At 38.8% G+C, this 26,109-nt stretch overlaps 4 protein-coding genes across 5 annotated transcripts; 2 read left to right on the top strand and 2 right to left on the bottom strand.

Annotated features, from left to right (window-relative positions):
• Nucleotides 1–941: 941 nt before the first annotated feature.
• LOC106932462 (chymotrypsin-like elastase family member 2A) lies at nucleotides 942–3,639 on the bottom strand. The gene is made up of 8 exons (XM_015011185.2): nucleotides 3,555–3,639; nucleotides 3,302–3,390; nucleotides 3,113–3,210; nucleotides 2,343–2,465; nucleotides 2,071–2,207; nucleotides 1,582–1,727; nucleotides 1,289–1,441; nucleotides 942–1,027 (listed from the first exon to the last, which is right to left on the bottom strand). Exons 1-8 carry the CDS (start codon nucleotides 3,589–3,591, stop codon nucleotides 1,010–1,012), a joined length of 801 nt encoding a protein of 266 aa, XP_014866671.1. The 5' UTR covers nucleotides 3,592–3,639; the 3' UTR covers nucleotides 942–1,009.
• A 1,066-nt stretch (nucleotides 3,640–4,705) lies between these two features.
• On the top strand, nucleotides 4,706–7,135 carry LOC106932463 (chymotrypsin-like elastase family member 2A). 2 transcript variants are annotated; one of them, XM_015011186.2, is made up of 8 exons: nucleotides 4,707–4,813; nucleotides 4,963–5,051; nucleotides 5,234–5,331; nucleotides 5,470–5,592; nucleotides 5,678–5,814; nucleotides 6,259–6,404; nucleotides 6,797–6,949; nucleotides 7,045–7,135. In XM_015011186.2, exons 1-8 carry the CDS (start codon nucleotides 4,777–4,779, stop codon nucleotides 7,060–7,062), a joined length of 801 nt encoding a protein of 266 aa, XP_014866672.1. In that variant the 5' UTR covers nucleotides 4,707–4,776; the 3' UTR covers nucleotides 7,063–7,135. The 2 variants fall into 2 exon arrangements, with proteins under 2 accessions (XP_087863539.1, XP_014866672.1); XM_088007413.1 differs by lacking the exon at nucleotides 7,045–7,135 and having other exon boundaries at nucleotides 4,706–4,813; nucleotides 6,797–6,961.
• A 1,033-nt stretch (nucleotides 7,136–8,168) lies between these two features.
• On the top strand, nucleotides 8,169–13,552 carry LOC106932464 (chymotrypsin-like elastase family member 2A). Its single transcript, XM_088007411.1, has 8 exons — nucleotides 8,169–9,733; nucleotides 9,962–10,050; nucleotides 10,219–10,316; nucleotides 11,416–11,538; nucleotides 11,723–11,859; nucleotides 12,706–12,851; nucleotides 13,037–13,189; nucleotides 13,296–13,552. Exons 1-8 carry the CDS (start codon nucleotides 9,694–9,696, stop codon nucleotides 13,311–13,313), a joined length of 804 nt encoding a protein of 267 aa, XP_087863537.1. The 5' UTR covers nucleotides 8,169–9,693; the 3' UTR covers nucleotides 13,314–13,552.
• Nucleotides 13,542–24,380, bottom strand: tmem51a (transmembrane protein 51a). The gene is made up of 3 exons (XM_015011189.2): nucleotides 22,308–24,380; nucleotides 18,553–19,035; nucleotides 13,542–16,641 (listed from the first exon to the last, which is right to left on the bottom strand). Exons 2-3 carry the CDS (start codon nucleotides 18,981–18,983, stop codon nucleotides 16,236–16,238), a joined length of 837 nt encoding a protein of 278 aa, XP_014866675.2. The 5' UTR covers nucleotides 18,984–19,035; nucleotides 22,308–24,380; the 3' UTR covers nucleotides 13,542–16,235.
• Between the last annotated feature and the right edge of the window lie 1,729 nt (nucleotides 24,381–26,109).

Raw genomic sequence — 26,109 nt, 5'->3', positions numbered from 1 at the left:
TTTTAGCCTAACACACTAACTGAAAACAAAAAGAGATTATGATTAAGCGGAGCATTTAAAAACAACAACAACAACAACAACTTAAGACAAGTTGTACAATTTGGGTTTATGGTATATGTGGGACCTTTGTGTAGTTGGAATAATGTGCCTAAACCCTGTTAAAATTTTACTCATCTGACCTATGATGAAAAGGTTAAGAGTGTCCAGGAACAACTCAGGAACCAACAGGAAGGCTCAGGCCCATCATAAACTTCAACATGCTGGAAAACCGCCATTACCACATGTAAAGTCGGTGCTTTCTTTCAACCCTGACAACACAGAAACCATCAAGCCTGCTGGTGGAAATATGGGGGCCGTTTTTGCCAGTTGACAGAGATGCTCTGAACAAACTGGGTAGAGCAAAACAACAACAACAAAAAAGAACTACTCCAAATTTGATAACTCTAAGTTATATCAACAGCCAGATGGTTGAAACTTGGACTTGATTCAAAACACAAATCAAAATTGGTTTTGGAAAAAGAATAAAGCAGGCTAACTTTAAGCTTTTGAAATGGTTCTCGACTTTAATCCGATTTGAAATTTTGAAGACTTTGTTTGCGTCCGTGCTAAGAACAAGACAAATTTAAATGAAGTGTATCATCAGTTCTGTCACTGAGATTGGTCAGATTAAAATTCCACTTTACAAAACGTAAAAAATATTTTTCTTCAGTTTTTTTTTTGTTTGTTATTCATTTACATTCCTTGAACTTTTCAGTGCTGTTAAAATTGATTTCAGATATCTATTTCTAAAGGCTTTCACAGAGGGACTATTTAACACAACTGGGAAACAGCAGCCCAAATTTTCTGTCTCTGCAGAAAATACAAAGTAAATACACATTTGCAATATAGCAGAGTTTACTGAATCAATGTGTCTGATGTCGGAATGAAAGACAGAGATAAAGTGTTCTTTCAGTCTTTATTTATTTGGAAAGCAACAAAATCGACCATGTGCAACACGGAACCAGTCACTTTAGTTGGAGGTCATGACCTGAAAAAACAAAAGGAAAATATTATTTTATTCTGTGCAATAACATAACATTGTGTCAGATGTCTGTCCTTCCATAAGATCTTTTAATATAGTTAAATTACAGTGTTTTTTTTTTCAACCTTTTATTATTTTGTAACAATTTCAAACATTCTAACTAGAGACACACAGTTAGCTGGTTAAATTTGAAAAGCAAAAAATAAAAAAATAAATAAATCCCCTATTCTTACCAAATGTTTCTACTATATAAATGTTTCTACTTACATTGTTGATCCAGCTGATGTAGTCGCTGACTCTGGTGAAGACAGATGGCTTCTTGGGGTAGTTGCAGCCCGCACTTGAGCCGAAGCTCACCACTCCATGGACATCCCAAGAGCCATCAGGGTTCCTGCAGTTCAGGGGACCGCCGGAGTCTCCCTGGAGGACAGAAGGGACAATGTAACTCTGGACAGTACGGCATAGACAGACGTAAGTGTAAGGATTGTTGTTTTGCTCTGCCCCCAAGGGTAGTTTATTAGTCAAATGAAAGTTTATCAAATATAGGTAGTCTGACTTACGTTGCAGCTAGCCACCTCACCATCGCCTCCAGCACAAATCATGCTAGTGGTGACCAGGGAGCCCCACCAGTCGCTTCTGCTGCAGGTGGCGTAATCGACCACGGGGAGGAGGGCCTGCTGCAGGATGTCAGCGATGGGGCCTCCAGCTTTATTCAAAACAAATAAGACACCTAAATTAACAACTGGAGTTCAGAAGAACATCTTCATGAATAATGTCTTAGCTTATTTTTTTGAGTTGTGATCATGTATCATCATTTCAAGAGAAGTGTTTTAGCTGTGCATTTTACAGATTAGCTGAAATGACTAATTGACTGAAAAGTTTTATTCACTCAAGCCGTGATTATGGTCTGTAAAACCAGTCTTCAAAAAATAAAAAAGAAATGCAAAAAAGACATGAATTATGGGTTTCTTCTTAAATATAACGTCAATCCACCTTAGCACAAGGCTGAGGCGGACTGTTTGTCTTTCTCTTGTGGCTGCAGGACTTACTCCAGAGACGTCCCCAGCCAGTGACGTAGCAGGGAGCCTGGTGGGGCAGAATATCACCAGCGTTGGGGAGACAGGCAGGGGTGATGGAAGCTGAGATTTGGACAGGAGATGCCAGCTTGATCAGGGCAATGTCGTTACTGGACCGTGAGAAGTAGATAAAGATATAAAAAAAAAATCAGAAACAGAGCAGCGTGGGAAAAATGACCCAATGTGGGTACATCATCATAACACCCAGCATGCCGCGGGTTCTCTCCGAGAAATCTGTTCCCCACCGGATATTGTAAGAGTCCCAGTTGGGGTGGACGATGATCTTCTGAGGGCTGATGGCAATGGAACTACCCTCGTTGGCGGCGGTCAGGTCATGTTTTCCCAGGTAAACTCTGTAGGTGCGGCTTCTGTTTAATCGAAGAAAGAAAAAAAAAAAAAAACAGAAAAAAATCCAATGAAATACAAATAAATGTACAACATCACTAAAGTTACCAATAATAGAAAACCGTTATGTTAGAAAGAAACTAGGGCATTTAAATAACCTGAATTGAAGACTGGCATGAAGTGCAAAAATATCACAATTTATTTTTCTTTTTTGGAGAGAAAGCTGATGGTTTTTTCGGGGGCAGGAGTGGGATGCGGAGTTAGGAGTTTGTCCTGTAACTGGTGGGTTTCTGGTATGAACCCCTGCTCATGTGTGTCATGGTTTGGTTACTGGGATTCCAAAGCTTACTAACCACAAAAATATAATTAAAATTTGGTATTATTATTTTAAAAAATATATATTTACAGGGTTTTTTTTTTGAGTAAAACTGGCACGCTTCTATGTTTAAGGATTTTAAAGAAGCCTATTGAGTGTTCACAAATTAACACAGTAATACAAAGTGGATTTTTTTTTCTATTCTGTTACATTTGTAATCCAACTTATTACTATTTCTGTTGTCATCAGACTGAATTTCATTGAAATATAATTTTTTTATTCTAATTCAATTAATTGTAAATTCAAAACTCATAATTGTAATTATTTCTTTTTTTTTTTTTTTTTTTTTTTTACCCGATGCAGTGAGCAGCAGTGAGGACCCACTGGCTGGAGATCAGAGTGCCACCACAAGTGTGGTAGTAAGAGCTACCACTCAGGTACTGCAGAGACGCCTGAGGAGAGCATAAGAACAAGCACAGACACACACGCGTCATGATTTGATGAAAACACTCGAATTTGGAATCCAGTAAGAGGGGAACATACCTGCCAGGGCCAGCTGTTCTGACGGACGTCGACTCCGCCGACCACCCTTGTAAGGATGGGGGGGTAGGTGGGCAGGCCACAGCCGTAGGCTAAAAGAAAGCAGTACAAAACATTGTTATTCCTACAATTTCCTATGTTAATCAAATGTTAATCAATACAAAGTTACTATTTCAGCCTTGTGCTTAGGATGAAACACAAGGATGACATTTTTTTTTTTTTCTTTTTTAAAGTCAGTGAAGAACCTGTAGCTTACCGCCGGCAACGAACAAAGCCAAGATCACAAACTTCATTTTAACTGTCTGTGAGTTTTATGACGACTCGCAGCTCTTTATATACGATATCACTGTGGCCATATCAGACAAATTGTGAATAATTTTCCTGGCCCCGGCCAGGAAAGGTGGGATGGAAAAACAAATTTAGCCTTGGAGATAAGAGTGGGAGATAAATGGGCCGTATCTGTCGTGTGAGAAAAATACAGATGCCTCCTGATGTTGTCCGCTTCTTTTTAGCGGCTGAGAAAATATTTTTTACCTGAAAATATCTGTTAAAATTTAGAGAGTTTTACTCATCATTTTAAATGTACATATTACAATCACTAACATATTTTATTTGAATTTTATGTTGTTGCCTAATACAAAATTGTATAAAATTACGAAATGGAAAACAAATAAATGGATTTCAATATTTTTACAAGTAAACATCTGAAAATTTTGAGCACGCATTTGTGTACACCCTCCTTATGTCAATGCTACTGCTCAGGAGAATCCGCTCCAATTACTGCAATTATATCAGCTTGTTGGCTGGTTTATGACTCTACAAGTCCTGAACATTTATAGTGAAATTTGTTATTTTTGTCTCTGCAAGAACACTGAACCTCAATATTGAAGTATTGTCACAGATCATCAAGTGGCTTTATTTAACAGATGAAGGAGGAGTTCTACTAAAACTATCTGAATACAGATGTTTAGTTATAAAAATAAAATCAATACAACCTCTGTAGTTGAAAACGTATAACAGAAATTATACCCGACACATTTTGAGGTTTATGTAAGGTAAGTCGGTAATCAGCGAAATTCAAAAAATGGTTACTGGTTTATGTCAATCCAGTTTTTCTGGCATCTCCTAATAGAAATAGGTGTGTGTGTGTGTGTGTGTGTGTGTGTGTGTGTGTGTGTGTGTGTGTGTGTGTGTGTGTGTGTGTGTGTGTGTGTGACATGTTCAACAAACAAAAAAAAAAAAAAAAAAAGAAACTTCAGCTACAGAACACTTTGACCTTCCAGTCGTGTTTCACATCTGCTAGTCCACATGATCACCTGTAGTCGGCTTGTCCACCTGCGGCTCTGCCCTCTCTGTTAAAATTTCTCATGGGGTAATTTTCCAGGAATTAGAACCAGACTTAGCAGATTGCATAAGAAAGGTGGTGAGAGTTATAAATATGTCGGAAGCTAGCTTTGAACTGTGAAGACACTGACACGATGAAGTTTGTGGTGCTTGCTTTGCTCGTTGCCGGCGGTAAGTCGCATTTTGCCGCCAAGAACAACGGACAAAAATCATGTTTCTATTCCCCTCTGTTCATTTGATGAACCATGTTTACCTAAAATGTGTAAGTTTAAACCTAGCTGATTAAATTACGAGCTTTTAACATGGTTCCTTTATTTCAGCCTACGGGTGCGGTAATCCCACCTTCCAGCCCGTGGTGAGCAGAGTGGTTAACGGAGAGGATGTCAGGCCTCACAGCTGGCCATGGCAGGTAGGAAGAATACAAAGTGTTTGAAATCTACAAAGCAACTTTTAAAATAACTTTGCATTTACTACTTTACAACCAGTAAAGTAGGAATTAGAGTTTGTTCAGTAAATGAAATTGAAACAATGATACCAACCGTGATAATTAATCTTAAAAATAAGCCTTGGTATTCTCACATATTCTTCCAGATTTCCCTGCAGTACAACAGTAACGGTGAGTGGAGACACACTTGCGGCGGCACTCTGATCTCTAACCAGTGGGTCCTGACTGCTGCTCACTGCATCAGGTAGGAGACCGTCGCCAAACAGTATCACAAAGACCCAAGAGTTCCATATAACAACATTTGTTTTAGCATCTTGCTTCCAAAAATGCTTAATGTGTGAGCTTCATATGTCAACTGCTTCTGATTTTTCCCTTTTCTTAGCTCAGGCCGGGAGTACAGAGTGGGTTTGGGAAAGCACAACCTGCTGGAGAATGAGAACGGCTCTCTGTTCCTGGGCACTGCCACCATCATTGTGCATGAGAACTGGAACTCTTTCTTCATCCGGTAGCTATCCCGGTCTAAACCATATTTGTGAAGAATGCAGCAGTTCGAGCGCTGATAAAGTTTGATGTCCCTCTGTCTTCCACAGTAATGACATCGCCCTGATCAAGCTGGAGGCCCCCCTTGAATTCTCTGACACCGTCCATCCTGCTTGTCTTCCCGCTGACGGCTTCATCCTCCCCCATAATGCACCCTGCTTTGTGACCGGGTGGGGCCGTCTATACAGTGAGTTGTCTGTTATGGGTCAGGCGGAAACACCGACGAAATATGAAGTTATATCCATCTGTATGTGACGTGCCTATACTGCCCACCTGTGGTCATTCTATGTAAACTCTACCATGCAGGAGATGCATGTTGTGATTTATAAATTTATAAATTGATTTCTTTATTTTGCACTTTTAGTGTTTTTAGATGTTTTGTAAAAACATACATTTTCAAAACTAAATATTCGGTCTCCATTTTAATACATTTTGTATCTTACGTTGGTGCTTATTGACTGGAATCTGCTAATGAAGCTTTGCTGGCTGATTGGAAAATTTGTCATTTTGATTGGATTAACATGTATGTGTTATTTAGAAACTTAAAATATAACACATCAGTGGCTATGGTAATAAGGTGGTTTTCCAAAAGACTTTGGCTGACGCAGACATGTGTCTCTCACGTGCACAGCTGGTGGTCCCATCGCTGACATCCTGCAGCAGGCTCTGCTGCCCGTTGTGGACTACGCCACCTGCAGTCAGTCCGACTGGTGGGGCTCTCAGGTGACACAGACCATGGTCTGCGCTGGTGGCGACGGAGTCGTTTCTGGATGCAATGTGAGTCCTAAGCACAACAACTTTCGGTTGGTTTTTTTTTCCTCCGTCTGTCAGGATCGAGTCTTCCTTTGTGTATCAATGGATGGCTCTGTGCATATGTGGAAATATGAAAGTCTTTATTATTATGTTTTGTTGGTGAAATGTCTGTCTGAAATAAATGATCATTATCATTATCAAAATGTACCATCTTTTGTTTATCTTGAATGTAAACGGGGATGTTTACTTTCAAGGCATGGAGAGATCTCCTCAAAAGTGATTTATCCCTTCCTGTCAAAAAATTTAAACACATCTTGCAGATCTGTACGCTACATATTACATTTTATTCTGTAGGATTTTGATAGCTGATTTTTTTTGTTTGTTTGTTTGTTTGTTTGTTTGTGTGGCACTGTTAGGGAGACTCTGGCGGTCCTCTGAACTGTCAGGGCTCTGACGGATCCTGGGAGGTTCACGGTATTGTCAGCTTTGGCTCTGGGATCAGCTGCAACTACCACAAGAAGCCCACCGTCTTTACTCAAGTCAGCTCCTTCCTGGACTGGATCAACGCTGTAAGCTTCTGAAACTGCTACTAAATGGCTGGATGTGAAGTTCAAATTATTGATGCCATAGAAAACCTGACATATCCTCATGATTTCTTTCACAGAAAATAGTGGCCAACTGATGGAGCACCATTCTGGGACCAAGGCTATCACTCCAGTCTCTCTAAAAACAATAAAACCTTTTTACATACTGCATGTGTTGTGTCATGCTGATTTTATTGCTCATAGCAAAACCGGACTTGATGTCCGCAGTTTGTGTGTGGGACAAGGGACACATCTAAAGTTACAGGACCCTGAACTACTGCGTCCCATTTTTTTTCATGGCAGGAATGCTGAGTGAAGAATCTAGCCGACATGCAGCTCTGAGCAACAGCACATTTAAACCATGACGTTTTAGTGCTTCATAGACCAAAGATAAGATTTTAAAGTCTATCATTTGCACAAACAGGGAGACAATTAGAGACATTTAAGGACTTCTGTGGTGTTGATTAGGATTCCGGGTGCAACATTTAGCATTAGCTAGTCAGCAGAGACCTTCCTCTAATGATCTCTACACCATAACAATTCTGAAATCTACTGAAGTAAATGCAGTTTTTTTGTGTTCTGATAAAAAAAAAAATACTTTTTTTTCTGCGTGTTTTATAGTGTCTATCAAACATGAGCATAAGATTTCTGTTCACGATAGCCTCTTAACATCACTATTTGCAATACAGTGACAAAAAATATCACTGTAACATAATTGTTACAGCTTGTTTGTCTTGGTCTTTCAGGGTGATTTGCAGCTCTTTTTCTACTGTGTACATTCTGGAGATCTCAGGCATGTTGAGTCAGTTTTTCCTTAACATGGTGAAGAAAACCTAGTTGAAAGAAGCAGCATAGTCATTGAGATAAGAATGGAGGCATCTTTCCATCTCTGCTGTCCCTGAATGAGAACCAGGCAGTTGACACGAGTTGTGGTTTGAGAAAGATGTGGATGTTAAGATGATGTTTTAATTTTTAAAAGTGTTTTTACTGCATGTTTAAAATGCAAAAAAAAAAAAAATAAAATAATAATAAAAAATGCATCATTTATTTAAATTAAATTTTTACTGAACACTAAGGTCACTTAGCGCTTTAATCCCTGCTGACGCGTTCAGAAATCGCTAACTTGCTTACATCTGTCCGCGTGCAGGTTCTTTTTTTTGACACCCACCTATTGAGACTCCATCAAATTGCAAAGTGCACAAATGGAAAAACGGAGAACACGTTTCCTAGGTTACATAAGATCGTAATGGGCAAAAAATAAGTCTGACATTTCAACTCCAAACTGTGGAGATACAGCCAGAATGAGGTCTGTGGTGCTTGCTCGGCAGTAAGCAGCACACAATATATTCAACCTTTCTCTCCTCGCATACTAAATGCTGTGTGTTTTGCGTGTGCAGTTTAAATGTTTTCTTTCTGTCTTGGCTTTAACCCCTTCAGCGAGCCGAATGGTTAATGGAGTGGATGTCAGGGCCCACAGCTGGTTCTGACAGGTGAAATGAAAGCGCAAAATGTCACTCAGCAAAGCAGAATGTACCTAAATGACTTGAAATAATGCTAAAGGAATATTTGCGACTGAGCGTGTCAGAGAACAGAGGCAAGTTTATAGTGCCAACAAAGCAGAAAGGCAAATATTAAATCATAAATTTTTAACTAAAAACAGAAAACTTAAAAAAAATAATTAAGATGTATACTTTGAATAGAAAGTGGTCTCTGCACAGTGGATCCTGACTGCTGCGCACCGCATCATGTAAGAAAAAAAAAAAAAACACAACTTAGAGAGGGCCATGTCCACAAACTAACTGTGCCGCTACTAATAATGCTTAGATAAAAGGGATTTAATTGGATTTCTGTTGCTTCTGATGGACCAACTTGTAGTGAACACATGGAGTGGAGAGTGGCTCTGGGAAAGCATAGCCTGAACCAGATAGAGTCTGGCTCTGCGTTCATGGGGAGGGCTAGCATTGTTATGCATGAGGAATGGGACCCTTTAACTCTTCGGTAAGTAAGTAAGCATGCAGACATACTGAAAGCACTGGGTAAACGGTGCTAAAAACCAGTGTGTGTCATCTGCAGTAATGGCATTGCCTTCTGCTGGCTTCACCCTCACCTCTAATGAAACCTCCTATATCACCAGATGGCTGCTCACTTGCGAGTACAACAAGAAGTCCACAGTCTTTACTCAAATTAGCTCTTGCATGGACTGGATCAACTCTGCTAGCTGCTGAAATGGCAAGTAAATTGACGAAAAAGGTTCAACATGTGACATATGTCTGAACAATGTCACCTTTCACTACAGTCTCTTTCACAGTCAATTGCCAGTTGATAGAGGAGGACAGAAGCTGCTGAATGCATTTTTAATTTAATAAAATATGACATTTTTTCATTAATATAAAAAGCAATAGATTACGTTTAAATTGATCCTACAGCAAATGGCTCAATCCAGCATGAAAGTGCAGTACAACTTTAATTTAGCAACAGGTCGAGAAAAAACTAAAATGGAAAAAAATAAAATAAAATAGTGTTCAGTAGTCGAAACACACCTCATCTTCACAAGTGATGGGAACATTTTATCACCAACCATCTGCCGTGTTCTTGGTCTCCAACATCTGTTTGACATTCTGCACGTTTCCCACACCAGGAGCAGAACTAGTCAGCAGGGGTCGTCGGTCTATGACGGCGCAAATATATCACTATGTTTTAACTGTAACACTGTACACGCGTCATCAGCTATGAAAAGGCTCTTGGTTCTTGCGGTTGTGGTGGCGGGTGGTAAGAGACTAAATCTGTTTCAATACGTCAGCTTGTTGTTCTTGCTTTGTCTGCCTTGTATTTGTTAATTAACTCGACTATTTGGGAATACTCCTGAAATATTTACTAGATACATACATTAAAACTGATGGCATTTGCTTTTTGTGGTGAAAAATTTAAAAAATATATATCACTAAGTATATCAGATTATATGAGTAGGAAATAGCATCAATGTTGTTTCCGATTCAGCGTATGGATGTGGATTCCCCACCTTCCCCCCGCTTCTGAACCGGGTAGTTGCAGGAGAGGACGTCAGACCCCACAGCTGGCCCTGGCAGGTATCATGTGTTCTGATTCCCCCGGCAGCAGCACGGTCTCACATTACCATGTTAGCTAGTCAAGAAGAACTTGAAATTCCGACTTATATTTATGTGCTTTTTTTTTTTTTTATATAAAAAAAAAAGTGATTTAATGCATCTGTTCATATTATTCCCGGTATTTCTGAGGTATCGCTCCAGTCGAACAGCAGAGGGCGCTGGAGTCACGTCTGTGGAGGCACTCTAATCTCCCAAGAATGGGTCCTGACCGCTGCACACTGCATCAAGTAAGTTCCGGTCAGGACCAATGTAATGTAATGTAGAGAGAGAAAGCTTTATGACACGTCAGTGTCTATTTCTTTATTCCTACTGTGCACCAAACACATAGACCAAAAGTTTATCATTTGCAGCCTGAAGCCTGAAAACCAGAAGCATCACCGGATTTTTTTTATTCATTTATTTGTGATGCTTTTTAATGTGTCTACCATAGTTTAATTGAGTACATGACAGATTTTTCTGTTGCCTTTCTGCTTTCTGTTATGTTTTGGGTTTTTGCACAAATTCCTTCTCGGTTACATATTGTAATTTTGTATTCTGAGATAACCTTGAACACTGATCCAAGATGACATTCGTTACATTTGTTGTAGATCTAATCGTGAAATCTTGTAAATAACAGCAGAAAAACACAAGCCTTTTGTCTGGATGTTCAACGCTAAAAACAATGACTAGATGTCAAGTCATTTTTGGTAGATTAGCTTATTGAACATTGATTTCAGTAATTTAATTCACTATGTGGAGCACAGTATGCTACGGACAGAGCGTTTTCAAACCTTTATTTCTGATGATGGTTTTCAACCTGCAGCTCCTGAAAACACATTTACGACTAGAATATTATGTCAGACCAATTAGAAAAACATTTTAAGAAACACGGCTTAATGAAAAGCATCGTTAAAACCTGCTTTAAAGTTATTTCTCAAAAGGTACTTTTAATTGGACAAACCCATATCATTGAAATTCATATTACATTTTGTTGAATATGGCACTAGATAAAGATTTGATCTTGTTCCAACATAAAAAAAACAAAACACCTTTTTTGTTTGTGTCTCAGAAGCTCAGAAGCCTGTAAAGGTAAATAACTTGAAGATGCCTGAATTTTGTCATAATAATAAACCAAAAGATAAGAAAAAAACTAAAGAAGTTTGAACTTTTTTTTTTTTTGTGGAGAATTCAAATAATAGCTTAAAAGCAATTATAAATACAGGTTAAAGTATTAGATTATAGAAGCACCTAATACTACCCAACATCCTTTTAGCACATATTTACACACACAAATCAATCTGTTTCGCTCTCTGAATCCCTGAGCCTCGCTGGTTGCTGTTCTTACAGTGAAGTCGACGACTACAGAGTGGAGCTGGGGAAGCACAGCCTGAAGGCCACTGAGGAAGGCTCAGTCGCTCTCAGTGCAACCAAGATCATTACTCATGAAGGCTACAACGTCCTGCTCAGCCGGTAAACGCAGCGCTTTCTAAAGCCACTTCTCTTTGTGTAGAAGAGTGTGAGGTATCGCTTAACAGTGAATGCTATTTCATAGGTGATCCAAACTGTAAAAAACTGATGAGGCTAGTTTCTTTTCACCTCTTGTACATAAAGGTATTGATTTGCTTTTTTTTTTTTTTTCTTTTTCTGTTTGCAGGAATGACATTGCTCTGATTAAGCTGTCTTCCCCTGTTGCTTTGTCTGATACAATCACACCTGCGTGCCTTCCAGAGCGGGACGTCGTCCTGCCACATGGGACCCCTTGTTTTGTCACTGGCTGGGGGCGTCTGTCAAGTGAGCGATTCAAAGAGAAATAAGACAAAGCTTAACTATTAGCTAAACCAAAGGTTGGACGAAAGGTTGGGTGACTGTTTATCCTGAATTATGCATGAGTACTACGAACAGTCAGCTAGTGGTGATGTACATTGCCTACATTAGCTGAGCTTGCACATTTGCCACATAGTACAACAACAAACCTTTATGGGAGAGACCCACAAAAGTAGCACTTAACAGTGTGGCGGAATTTCTTCACAAACTGAAAATTAAAAAGCTTGTTATGCAGTTGTTGTTTTTTTTTTTCTTTCACCCATCTTTATTCACTTCCCTCTGAATAAAATCTGCTGCTTTCAGAAGTCACCCAGTTGGTAAGGAGAAGGTTACGGTGAAAATATTGTCACAAACATGTCCATAATCTGGAAACACCGCAACATCACAATGGAGATCCACTCAAAGGCAGGAAAAGGACAGCATTAATCAGAAAAGCAGTCAATACCGCGCATTTTAACTTGGGAGGACTTTCAGACATCTAAGCTGAAAGAACAACCATTCCAAACGCACTCAAATAAAAATAAAAAAAAATTTCTAACATTTTTAAATGTTAAAATTTTAAACCATATTAATATTTCTGCAAGGCTCTGAATACAATGTGATTACGGAAGCATTTTATGCCTACTGACATATACCAATTTCCCACTGGAAAAGATTGTAAGGAAAAACTGCTTTAATATTACATGTATAATGATCATTTTAACCAGCTCAAATTTATTTGAACCGTAGACAAAAATCCTTTAATCCTAACGCTGTTTATCCAAAGTCAAAATTTGCACTTTTTTTTTTTTTTTTTTTTTCCACCTGAGACAGCCAACGGTCCTGCAGCTGACATCCTTCAGCAGGCTCTCCTGCCTGTCGTCGGCCACGATGTCTGCTCGCAGCCCGACTGGTGGAATGTCCTGGCAACTGAGAAAATGGTCTGCGCTGGAGGAGATGGCATCGCCGCAGGCTGTAACGTGAGATTGCACTAGACTTTAACAATCCGTGTATTCCTAAAAAAAAACAAAAAAAACAACAAAAAACCCCCACAGATTTTAGGAATTTGTTTTTTTCTTCCTATTTTCACTCAAAATAAGGGGAAAAGCGTAACATTTAGCCTCACTTTTTTTTAACTGCCAGCTAACAACTAGCTAACCTGCAGGGAGACTCTGGTGGCCCTCTGAATTGCCCGAACCCAGACGGCTCCTGGGACGTCCACGGCGTCGTGAGCTTTGGTTCTGGTGAGGGTTGTGATGTTCTGCAGAAGCCCACGGTCTTTACGCAAGTCAGCTCGTATGTTTGGTGGATTAAACAAGTGAGTAGCTGTTTATTTCTGCAATTACCTTTTGATAAAAAAAAAAAAAAAAACATTTATTAAAAATCTGGGAATTTTTTTGTCTTCTCTTTTATTTCCTCTGCAGGTAATGAACACCAACTAAAGATGCTGCTGATAAGAACAGCTAGCAAATGTAAAAGATGCACCTAGTGAAATGTAAGGACATTAAAATTTAATATTAAAAATAGTAATGTTCTAAATGTACAAGAAATGACCACCAAACCAGGTCACATTTGTGGCTATATTTGACTTCTCCACAGTTTATAAAAGGAGATTATTGCATAATTTGGTGAAAAAAAACATCAATAAAATACACCAGGAGAGTCCCAGATATTAAACAAATGCTTCCTCTTTATTTATTATAAATATTCATGAGATAAATGACTTTTCAAACTTCTGGGGAAAAATACATTTGTATAAACACAAACAAGACTTGTTTTTTTTCTACTGCACATATAAAATATATAAACTGTAGTCATAAAAAGACAACATTAAATGACAATGACAACACATTATTGTACAAAAAAAAGAGACTCCTACAACCAAATACTTACAATTAATGTAAAACAATTTGACAACTTGTGTATAAAATTAATCTTTTTGCTAAACTGATATTTTTTGCTAAAAAAAAAAAAAAGTACATTGCTGAGGTCCAGTTAATGAGAACAGTTTCAGCCTTCAAAACAACAACTGTGAAACACGAGTGTAAAGGGCTCTTTCTTCTGCAAAACAAAAAGAGAAAAAGCTAAAGTGTGCAATTTCACAAAATTAGTAACATTGACTTGAATAACTCAGGAGTCACTTTGGCATCCGCTGCTTATTTCTAACATTAAAAAAAAAAAAAAAAAAGAAAGGAGAGCGTAGTGACAGGTCGGCATACTGCTGTAACACAAGTTATATCCCTGAAATAGAGAGAGAGCCTAGAGCCACCTATTTTTATTTTCATCTCTTTCCCTGCATACTTTCAGAATGAAAACAGTCCTGCAGGTCAAGTTGTGGTTGAAGGAATGATGATCAGCAAGCCAGTGAGCAGCTGCTGTTATTGCGTTGCAGCTGCACAGTCAAAGAGTCTTTCTGTTTGTAAGTTGAAGAAAAAAAAAAAAAAAAAACAAGCCCTGAGAAGGAGAGACTATACTGCATGCTTTCACATCTCGCCATGGCTACTGAGCGCAGGCTTTCAACTATTCACCAAATTCCTGCAAACATCACATCTCTCAGTATCACGCTGTGTGCAAGAGCAGAAGCAGCACTGTTCTGAAACAACAACGGAGTCACGCAATTTCTTAATAAAAAGCCTTGAAAGTCAATTCTTGGAGTAAAGATGCTTTCGGTGCGTACAGCTGGAGGGTACTTCATTGATGCGTTCAAAGTCAGATCTTAACATATTTGTAAAAAAAAAAAAAAAAAGAAAAAAAAAAAAAATCGAGGTTTCCCGGAGAACTCATTTCCTCCTTTAAAGTGACGTCTGTTAACTGGTTACCAAACACGACTTTACCACCGAGACCAAAGTTACTGCACAAGCTGGGAGTACAAATAGGTTTCAGACATCAATGCTGCCTCGCAACTTCTGCTTTTATAAAAGACTCACTTTACTAGTGAATGAAACTTGGATTGCACCAAAGTATCCAACATCTACTTTCTTCTGCCTTATCTATTTAATACACATGTAAACATACGAGTCCAGAGAGTCTGGCATATATAGAGATGTATATAAAGCCCTGCTTTGATCACAATTGTTTTATCGGAGTCAAAAAAAAAAATAAAAAAAAAATCCAGTCATTATTTTCACTATACTGATTCAATCTGGAAATTATTGTTTTGAAATCCCTAAAAATTTCTATCAAATAAATGTAGCTGAAGCACTTTTAATACCCAACATTAACTTTGTTCATTGTCTAAGATTGATCAGTCGGTAATGTTTGACACGAAGGTCCAGTTTTCTGATCCATTCTTCGACGTAGGGAAGACCAAAAAACTTGCCTTTCAAGAACAACAGATGTACGTTGACCTGCATACACTAAGAAACTGCTACCTCCCCTAAACTTGCTCATGATTGCAGTCCAAGCAGTTATAAAAACTGTGTACATAATTGGAACCGTTGGTCTTGTCATAAACCCAAGTTTGTCTTGCCACCAAGCAAAGTGAAGGGAATGGTAATAAAGTTAAAAAGAAATTCCTAAGGATCACCGTTAGAGAACCAGAGTGATTTGAATTTATTGTGAGATTATATTACCACAGTAAAAAAAAAAAAAATAATAATTTATAGCTTTTTACCCATCTTTAACCAAGGTGCTAAGAATCTGTAAGGACTATTTAAAGAGTGGTAGTTCCAAAGCGAGCAAATTAATTTCCATCAAGGGAAAAACGAAGTTATAAGCTGGTGCGATCTCAGCCAGGGTTTCAGAGGATGTCAAATCTGCACTCTTATTAAGAATCAAATGCTTGTGGTCATCAAAATGTGTTTTTTCCCCCCCTTTTAGAGAAAACTCTAATGGTATGACTTGCTACTTTTGTTGACATCTTCAAAGGCTTCCAGGTAACGTGATAGCACGGCTTTAGCAATGTTAGGGTCCATGTTTGGTTTAGTACTGACAGCAATAAATGGGTCTTTAAAAGTGGCATAAAAGAGCTCACAAAATGAGTGCATGGATCCATTTTTTCATAGAAAAATCCTAAAAGCAGCCTCTCTCTAACATCTCATGAGCTCCACTACCAATTCACCTGTAAAATCAGTACAAAGTCAAGGTGGTTTCTGAAGCTGAAATCTGATATGCCACAGTTTGACAAAACTTTGTCACTTAACAGAGTGATAAAGTAAGGTCCGTAAAAAAACAAAAACAAAAAAAAAAAAACAGCACTTTATAGTCAGGAGCCACAACGACAAATGTGAAAATATAACATTCTTCAGCTGAAAGCAAGAAGCCTCCTTCAGTTCTTGGCTGAACAAAGCACATCCATATCCACAAAGGTTGGCCATGGAAGATTCTAGGAACTTCAGTCAATAGCTGTAAACAGCAGCTTGACCTTAAAGTGGAGGAACCTTATCTTCATATTGTGGCGGAGGGGTGAGCGGTTCAATACTGATTCCAGCTGCCGGCTGAGAGCTCCCCGTGTTTTTCATGGGAAGCTTTTCCGACTTAATCCTTCGGATTTTGATGGGGAGGAAATGCCGGCTGCTTTTCCCCGGTCTATGGGTTGATGTAGAAATAGTAGCGCTGGGAGAGCTACAAGCCGGGGCAGGTTGTGGAATGGTGGAGTTGACGTCGGCGACCTCGTTTTCATACTGGATGCCGTCGACCTGGACGAGGTCGTCATAGGACGGCAGCTGGGAGACGCTTGGACGAAGGTTGCTCTGACGGACAGGGTACTGCCCGCTGCTGACCGCCTCCTCGTAGCTTGGTACTGCGTAGCGCTGGGCCCGCTCCTCAGCCCTGCAGAGATGAAAATACATAAATTAAAGTGAACCACAAACGGCTCTGGGGGAAAAAAAAAAAATCACCTATTTGTCAAATTTCCAACCCAATTTTTTTTATGCAGTTAAACCAAGAACTATTCATATCCCTGGCAGGTGTAGGTTGATTTATTATGTTTCTTCTGACAACAAATAAGAAAATCTGTGGAAGGAGCCAAAGGTTAGGTTGACAGTCTGGATGTGTTCCAACCCAAAATACTTTGTGTTCATCAGCACATATAAATTATGAAAATACCAGTGGAAACACACAAAAAAGTTTGTCGGTAATTTTGAGTTAGATTGCTGTAATAACACAGATTGTTTTCATGAATTACTGAGAAGGGGATAAATCACTTTTTGACATGGCATATATTTATATTTCTTTTATTTTTACTCCTTGTGTAGTGTTTTATTATTATCTTTTAAAAATGTCTTGTTTCTTGTCACAAATAAAGTGAATGCAAATTATTCAAATCTAAATTTGCAGAAGGTATGAATACTTTCCAGCTTAACTGTGCGCATTCGTAAATTTATGAATGTGCAACTAAAAGTCGTTATTCATACCACTTTTGAGGACAAAAGTGGTATAAATAACGACTTTTGGACTCATTTTTTTTAAAACCATTGTGTAACTCTTTTTTTTTTTTTTTTTTTGTACGTTAGTATTTTCTCAAATTCTGAATTCAGGTATTTTTGACAAAGTACAACCTAACCTAAACCAAACGTAAAAAGCTACAAAATGATAAAGAGGGAAAATGGCGCCGTTCATGACAGGTTTCCGGTTGAAACCTCTTTCCCACAATCCACCATGTTCTAATTTGTTATGATGTCACATAATCAGATTCAGCAGACTCACAAATTAAATGTGCATCAAAAAGCTGAATGTGCATCAGCTTCCTGAAACTTCACTGATATCAGAAACGTAAATATTTTCAAGTAATGACAGAAGGCTGTCATGGAATTTTAATGGGATAAAAACACTTGATTAAAAATGTCTTGGCCAAATCCAGTGGAGTAGAAACACACAGAAATTGCCAAAACATTTTTAACTCATGCAATGACTTGCTGGGAGTCTTAAAACTAAACGTTTCTTATAACAAACACACCAGTCCTTTTCTTAACCAACTCAGGTAAGACACTTCCAATGTCGTCTCTTGTACAGGAGTGGGCTTAGCGTCACAATCCTGTGGTTTTCCCTTTTTTCCCCAACCACCCTTTCCTTTTTCCTTCCACTTAAACTTTTAATTAATATGTTTGCTTACAGAGTTCTGAAAAGCTGGCATCTTTAGCGTTAATATGTCACTGACTTACAGATCGTCAGTGACAATCTACTAGACAAACAGTCGCTTTTCATTGGGTAAGGAGTGAGCAGCCTTTCCCAAGCCAAAGCACATTTCTGTCATAATAATCATATAAATAAATAAATTCAGTTTGTCATTAATATGACTACATAATGAGTTTTATTTTTGAACAGAATTAATATAAATAAAATCTTTGATAAAGCAATATAACTCTCAAATTGTCATACAAGACGTTTGTTTTCACTGTCATGAATCATTCGTCTCACTAAGGCTGTACTATATCAAGAAAATATTTAATTGTGACACCACTGCTAAAAACTGTGCAAATGATACTGGTTACATTTAACCTACATTTTCTCGACCATTTTCATTCTTTATCATTTTATGATGTCCACAACCTCTCTCCATAAGTCAGCTATTAAGTAAAAATTTAAGAGAGAGAGAGAGAGAGAGAGAAAAAAAAGAAAAATTCAGAGAATCTTTCCCATAAGACGACTTTCTGTTCTCTAAACAGACTTAAATCTAACATCCGGTGCTTGTCAACCTAAAAGCAACAAAATGAGGTCAAGTCGCGAGCAGAGTAAACTCACGTTTCTCTCTCCTCCTGCTCCCTCGCCGCTTCTCTCTGGTTTTGGACCTCCTGGCGTCTCAGCCGCTCCCGCTGCTTGTTCCTCATTCCCAGACACAGAGACAGCAGCAGCATAGCCACCCCGGAGCCAGCCAGCACAAAGGCCACAGAGGACGCTTTATTTCTCTTGCCATCGATTCCATCATCCCCCCCTGAACTGCTGCTGCTGTTATTAAAGCCGGTGTTCGCGGGCACCACGCTCCACACAATCATCACTACTCCGAGGGCGACGAGGCCGACTCCCAAAGCACACAGAGCGTACTGTGAGCCTGAGTTTCCATTGTTTTCTCTGTTGCTCATCTGGTTAGTGTTGTTGTTGTTATTGTTGTTGCCGCTGCTGCTGCTGACGGTCGTCACTACTACTCCAGGGGGGCCGTCCACAGTGGATCGCATTTTGTTTGAATGTCAACGCTTCAGTCAGATCAGATCCAGTGAAGTCAAAACACTGCGGAGAGAAAGGGATGTTAGCAGGAGAACAAACTGGGAAGTCTAAGAAAAAAGAAAAAGGAATATAAATGCATATAAAAAAAATGCTTATTTTCCCCTTTAATATTACAGAAAGGCTTACAGTGATGAGAACGACTAATGCTTGCGTCTCTCAGGTGGCGACTGAAGTTTGATTGCTCTCTCTCTATAGTCTCAGCTCAAACTCCTCCACTGCTTAAAAAGGTGTCACAGTTCAGCTTTTCAGAGAACTGAAGGAACATAAAATTCACTGTAGTAAAATAAATCCAAGCCTTTCCCTGAGTCATAGGTGCGCCGCGTGGTAAAATATTTACAGCAGCCTCACCTTTCAAAGTCACCTGTGTCACAGTTAGAGCTACCAACGCTAATAAAACGGGTAGTGGCCGCTGTAAACCTAACGCCTCAAGACATATTACGTAGTCGTGTACTCCACAGGTTTAGTGGCTTATCAGCCACTAAATCAAAACTAGTGGCTGATAAGTGTATATCGTGAATTTATGAGGCTGCATATTACTGGAAGCATTTATTAGCGTTCATACCGAGAAGAATGGTTCTCTGAAATGCAGTAAGCATGTCAGATGTGTGTACTCGGCAACATATGATGGACATGGTAACGATCACATAGCTAATCATTTCTATTTAAAAAAAAAATAACCTCGTTACATGAAGACGTGATTTACCTGGAATTGAAGGGGTGGGCAATATGAACCTAATGTCTGTTGAGAAGTATTTATTGCATTAAATGCTCTATCCAAGTCTTGAATATGATTTTATTAAAAAGAAAAAGAAAAATTACAGATTCTTACAAAAGTATCAAACCAAGACTGTCTTGATCTGATAGCATGATTGGAAATCGGGCCCAACCAGGTAGTTTAAGACTCGACTGGAATCGGGTGTCACATCATGACCAGGGATCAGATATGTATATTTATTCTAAAACTAAATGGGAATGATAACAGTATCCACAGTTATGTGATGGTACTTTAATGTCTCGGCACGACACATGCGCAACACTTTGCGCAACACTTTGCAGCTCAGCTAGCAAAACATGTAATCAGCTTGAAATGGAAGCATTGTTGCCAATTTAGCGGTGGTGTCGATGTATTTAAAGACTTTTCAGACCTCGATAGCAACTTTCTTTGGTTTATTGGACAAAACGGGAAGGCATAGATCGTACTGCAGTTACAGTGAGAGCTGCTGTGAGTCTCTCCCGCTTCAGAAGCAGTTGCAGGCGGTCAGTCTGACTATCAGCAGGCTCGTCATGCGGCAGCCTGCAGTGGAGCAGAGAGGAGACTCGCTCCAGTCCCACATTGCAAAGGACTCATGCATGTGCAAAGCTGCCGGTGATCCCGATCTGGATTACAGTAAATATTATGCAAGTATAGTTTTTCATGTTGCCTAATGTTTTTTTTTTTTTTTAAACCTAAACTGTCACAACAAAATAAATCCCTGCATTTCATTCACACGGCCTCAGTCACTGATTCATCTTCTCCACTGTGTGCCTCTGGTTTCATTAAATTTGATGTTATAAAAAATATATATTTACATAGTGTATGTTCAGGAAAAGTATTTACATTATTAAATTAAATGTATTCAATTATTTAATTAATTTGTAGTTTTAAATGTTTTTTTTTTTTTTAAATCACTTTGACCGTGCCAGTGTTGATATTCCTGCCTGGATCACTCATTAACAACTATGCAAGTTACACATGGCATATCGGATCTGGTCTTGGTGTCGGCTGATGCGCAAAATCAATGGACTTGGAGGCAATGAGAGAAAAAAAGAGAAATAGTCAGGACATCCCTAATTCAAACCACTATAACTTTTTTGTACATGTTGACACTTTGATTTTTAGCCCATGCTTTTCCTTCCGACTTGCCATCAGCTTTGGCGTTGTGGAACTCTGTACTGATGGTGATTTTTCTGTATTACATTGCAAATAACATTTTGTATGTGGGCCAACTTTTATTTCTGTCTCCGTCATCTGACACGAACACCAATTTCCACATATTTGCTGTGTGACCTACATAGAATGAGGCAAACTTTAATTGACTAACGTTGTGTTATAAATAGATTCAAACATCTGAATCTCCTCTGGAGTCATTGTGGGTATCCTGGCTGCTTCTCTGATTAATGTTTCCTCGCTGTGTCTTGGTACCTTTTACATCCATTTTAGATGATGAACTGAGAAGTGTTCAAACTACTAGATTTTCTTTTAGATCCTAAACTTGCTTTGCTCTTCTCCATAATTTAAACGTTATCTGTATGAGGCCATTTATGTTAATATTCTCTAACAAGTCAGTCGCCACAGGTTTTGGTAATCATTTGTTAACATACACTATGCAATTTGTTTCTTTCCACATCACCGTTAGGAGCCACATAGTGTTTGTCACATAATCAAATCAAAAGCAACATAATAAAAAGATGAAAAGGTTCCACCTAGATTTGTTTTTAATATTTTGCCACAACACCTACCTCTATTTGCAACAGTATGAAATTAATCAGCGTGTATCTTAAGAATTATCATGTGTTCTTGCCAGTGGGCCATCTTTTGATAAACAAATAAAGTTGGACTTTATATTTAGTGTTGTCTACAAACAGGCCTGGGCCTGCTGAGACCGAGGGGGATTTTGGTGTAACTCGACTTTAAATTAAGGGGATATCCCCAGCCTTGGGCATGACCCAAGATAAAGCTCCTAACGAACAGCTGGACAAATACACCTTTCAGCTTTTTTTTTTTTTTTTACAAGGAAAAATAACAACACAGACATGTTGTGCAATCCAGAGGTACAAAGGAATTTGTGTGAGGATGGGACAGTTTATGGGACAGAGCTTACACTTTACCAAGACAGCACAGTAAGATATTGACGGCCTGGGGGGAAAAACACTCCAGCACAAGAGGAATGTCTGGTATCATGTGTCAAGGCTGTGCCAAATAACTGAGAGAACTGCATTCAGAAGCAAGGCTTGATGCCTCCAACACGTAGTAAACACCGTTTTATTATCCAAAAAGTATGTCAAGCAGATGTTTCTTTGATCGTTACTAAACCAACACTAGGTGACCAACAGTGCCGCTTCACTAAACAACTCGAGGAAGTAGTTTCGACCTCCATAACATAGGGTTGTAATTATACTTTAAACAGGTTTCTATGCATCATAAATGCAGCCATTACCTTTATTTTCATTTGTGCGATACAAACTAATACGCGGGTAGCTGCTTCGTCGAATGAGTACACTGTGAACGCACTCACCTCTGTATCGTTTGCCGGTCTTCCTTGCGGTTTCTTTCTTTCCTTCGTTCGTTCTTTCTTTCACAAAGCTATAAGTCGCTATGCTGCTCACGTTTAATTTCTAACGAGTTTGATTGTAAACAGACCGTTTTCGTTTACGAATAAGGAACTTTCCTCAGAGAAGGATGGGCCCGGGCACATTTAGAAGCAGGAAGGAGGGGGCTTTCGGCCGCAGCGCACTTCCAGTTTGATTAACCCGTTCACTTCTGGCTTACTTCACATAGGTAGCTTGGAGCTTAATATTTTTGCATGACGACATTTTTCAACCCTACAACGTGTTAAAAACACACCCACATTTACTTCTATTGCTTTCTTTTTTTAATGAAATGATATTTTAGAAAAAACGGTATTTTCTATGTTCCTAACGTAAGTGGTAGTTTTTTTTTTAAGTTTCGTGAGACAACCATTATGTGTAGGATTTAGCTCAGGTCAGGTGATGACTAGTGAGCTGGCCTGGGCTAAACGTGGGTTTAGAACCAACTTGGGTGGTGTAGCTGGTTCTCATATGGGTAGTAAGAAAATTAGTACAAACTTCGCAACATTAATTAATTAATAAATTAATACTCTAGGCCTAGTACTGGCAACACTGACTGCTTGAAAACAATGCCATCATAACTTCACCATCTAACATTCAACCCCAAACAAAGTAGAGGTTACATCTCCAGACGTGTGATACTCTGTTTTTTTTTTTTTTTTATGTATTTCTGTACCTGAGTTACAGTGCCACATTCAAGCCCTTGAGATGCAAAGATCCATAGAAACGATGCGTTGGTTGTAAGGAATTTGTGAAAAGGGACAAAGATTGTTTCAGAGAACATATTTTCATTTGGACATAGTTTGAAAACTTTAGAGTTGATGTGGACCTAACTTTGATATCATTTGTATCATTTGTAAAAGATACTTGTTTGGATTGGTCACCCAAACTGGCTCTCGCCCACAGGCATACTTCCTCCTACATCTGGTTCAGGTTCTAATTTCCCTTTAGAGCCACCTTGAGGAGTGTCGGGAAAATAAAATTAACATTCAGTGTTTATGATAGTTAATGATGAGACAAGCAATAATAATAAAAAAAGACATACTGTCTCCAAATGCCTAAGAATAGCCTGAAAGGTCAGGCCTACAAGTGTTATTAGGTTAAAATGATGGCTGGTAATCGGTACTTGTCTAAGTAATTCGATTTAAGTGCAATTTGAAGAGACTTTTGTCAGAGCACCACGCAGCATAGTGTGATGAGACTGTAAACCACATACAGACAAAAGAAATGTGGAATATGTTTGATGCAATTTTAGAATTCAGGTTTGGAAAAGAGGGGAAAAAAAGTATTTTCTCTAAAAAAAAAAATCTGTCTGAAGAAAAATCTCCTTAATGGATCAAGCCACGTTTTTCATTACAATGTGAGTCAGTGCAGTATTTCAATCACAAAGAGCTGTTTGCATGCAACTTTTGGTAGGTCAAAATCTTTTTAGGTCTAATCCTTTAAAGCTTTGCCTGCTAATGATTTATTTGGCCAGTTAAATTGAGTTTTACAAATTTTTTATGACCACCTCTGACAGGTTTTAGTGACCATAAATGCTAAAGTTCAAGGAGAATATTGGGAACATCATAATCAGAAAAACAACAGCTGGGTGAGGCAGTTTTCTATATATAATTTTTTTTTTTTTTTGGCTGAATGATTTTACATCTCAGCTTGAAAATGAGAGTGTGCATCTTCAAGCCAATGTCTAGCAGATGTGTTACACAGCAGCGGTGAAATTTCTCATACTTTGTCACATTACTGAACAGAATGATGCAACAATCCTATCACAAATAATGCCTCTGTTATCTATCAGACTAGGTCATCAAAGGCACTAAAATGTTTCTCAGGTAGTGACAATAAAATGTTAACTGGGCTTAGTACACCAACAATATCTTCAAATGTCAGCAGGGTTTTGCAACAGTTTGGGGAACTGTTGCAAAATGAAATTTCTAGGAAAATGCAATTAACCTTTTCCTTCGTGCATTTTTACAACAATCAACAAGGTCAAACGTCAGTAACACAGAATAATTTAGTACGTCTACATCCAGTAAACCAAGTTTTATCATTACTTGGCTTTTACTTCCTCTTTGTAAATTTACCACATACCTATAGTCATACCTCAATTGCGCTTTGGGCACGGGCGGTCACATGACATGATTTATCTTTCATCATATGTTTTTGATGTGCGTCTGTGTTTTCAAGCTGACTTCTTCAAAATATGCTCCGCTTTGCTTTGCACTTCACCTTTCCAGTGCCAACAGCTGCATCAACCTGCCCGAATGGGGAACAGTCCAAGTCTATTGCAGCATAATGGCAAAAACATTTCCAGCACTTGCCAAGTCGTTGCATTGTTCCTTTTCAATGAGGCTGCCTTGTTACTCTGGGCTCTGGGGAAGCTTTCTTCCTCTCAGGCATCACCGTGGTTCACTCTGTTGCGCTGCACACGAACATAGGGGAAGGTGCAATACGTGTAGAGCCACTGTGAACGGGTCCTGATTAAATCTGCTCCTCTGGATTGATGCTGCATCACGGTCCGTTCGTAATCACATTTGCTGGCAGGGAAGGAAAACAATACACTTGGATTCGAGCTTGATTTAAACGGCAGAAGCTTCCCATTTAGTTACCTTTAAACTAAATATGTTCAAGTGGATCATTACATCACATCCACAAGAAGGCGGTTAAACAAAATAACCGTTATCTTCATTAGGTTTCTATCTGTTATGAGGTTGTAAACTCATTCACATCAAATGCCGTGAACTTACTGATAGGGTTGTAAAGCTTGATCGGGAATTGTGCTTCTTCACTGACTGCTTCACCATTGGAGCTTCCTCCTTCCTTTCCACTGATATCCAAGAGGATAGTATCCACCCAACTTGTCTGGGATAAAGGTGGAGTCACCGTGAGTAACAGGAAGAAGTTGCACCATACAAAACAACACGTTATAAACCATGACTCATCCCACAGCACAGATGAGCAATAATGGAGGTACAGATGGAAAAGTTTGGAAGTTCCATCTCACATCTGAGTATGAGCACCAAACCATGTACATTCTTTATGGCACTGTTTTACTCCTTATTTTATGTTTAATAATTGCTTTTGTCTTGCAGAGCTTTTCTTGATTTGTACATGCAATTTGCAGCGGCCTCTCTTGCTGTAGGAAATGTGTGTTAGTTCTTTGATATTCATAGCATATCTGTGCTAAAACCTGAAGAAACAGTGGAAATAACGAAGAATGCCACCACCCATTGGCCAGTACAACAGTTGAATACAATGCAAACACTGGATGCAGGCTGGTGGACAGACATCACAGAGAAAGATGTCACATTGATTTTTCATTTCACCTTTATTTCACCAGAAAACATTAAACCTCATTGAGATTAAAAATCTACATTACAAGAGACGCATGACCAAAACAGCAGCACAGGGACAGTTTCACGCACAAAAACTTAAACATTAAAATATACAACAAAGAGTACAATCAAGTTTTAGAAGCATCTGCATCAGAATGTATTACTTTCTAGGATCTTCAGAAACTTAAGTGTTCAGAGAGACCAGCTCTTGGAAATTTAAGACATTCTGTGACTAATTCCAGGCCAGGTCAATGGGACTTTGGAAAGATAGATGTTCTGTGAGCCAAAGCAGTGTTTTGGTTGATATAACTGAGTGGGTATGTATTTATAATTCTAATAATTGCTTTATGAATTAGGATATAGTTTTGGTTTAGTCTTCTGGAGGACAGAGGAGAGT

Source organism: Poecilia mexicana, unplaced genomic scaffold (assembly GCF_051168715.1).
Source record: "Poecilia mexicana isolate PSO_F unplaced genomic scaffold, ASM5116871v1 scaffold_7, whole genome shotgun sequence".
Lineage (NCBI taxonomy): Eukaryota > Metazoa > Chordata > Actinopteri > Cyprinodontiformes > Poeciliidae > Poecilia > Poecilia mexicana.
Note: the sequence above shows the minus strand (reverse complement) of the source record. Positions and strands in the feature narration are given on the sequence as shown.

Coding starts and splice junctions, on each gene's coding strand:
- LOC106932462 (XM_015011185.2), bottom strand. CDS start 3,591: ATGAAGTTTGTGATCTTGGCTTTGTTCGTTGCCGGCG. Junction 2,208..2,342: donor TGGGACTCTTACAATATCCG/GTGGGGAACAGA, acceptor CTCACGGTCCAG/TAACGACATTGCCCTGATCA. Junction 1,442..1,581: donor GTGAGGTGGCTAGCTGCAAC/GTAAGTCAGACT, acceptor TCTGTCCTCCAG/GGAGACTCCGGCGGTCCCCT.
- LOC106932463 (XM_015011186.2), top strand. CDS start 4,777: ATGAAGTTTGTGGTGCTTGCTTTGCTCGTTGCCGGCG. Junction 4,814..4,962: donor TGCTTTGCTCGTTGCCGGCG/GTAAGTCGCATT, acceptor CCTTTATTTCAG/CCTACGGGTGCGGTAATCCC. Junction 6,405..6,796: donor GAGTCGTTTCTGGATGCAAT/GTGAGTCCTAAG, acceptor TGGCACTGTTAG/GGAGACTCTGGCGGTCCTCT.
- LOC106932464 (XM_088007411.1), top strand. CDS start 9,694: ATGAAAAGGCTCTTGGTTCTTGCGGTTGTGGTGGCGGGTG. Junction 9,734..9,961: donor TGCGGTTGTGGTGGCGGGTG/GTAAGAGACTAA, acceptor TTTCCGATTCAG/CGTATGGATGTGGATTCCCC. Junction 10,317..11,415: donor ACCGCTGCACACTGCATCAA/GTAAGTTCCGGT, acceptor CTGTTCTTACAG/TGAAGTCGACGACTACAGAG.
- tmem51a (XM_015011189.2), bottom strand. CDS start 18,983: ATGCGATCCACTGTGGACGGCCCCCCTGGAGTAGTAGTGACGACCGTC. Junction 16,642..18,552: donor GAGCAGGAGGAGAGAGAAAC/GTGAGTTTACTC, acceptor TCATCTCTGCAG/GGCTGAGGAGCGGGCCCAGC.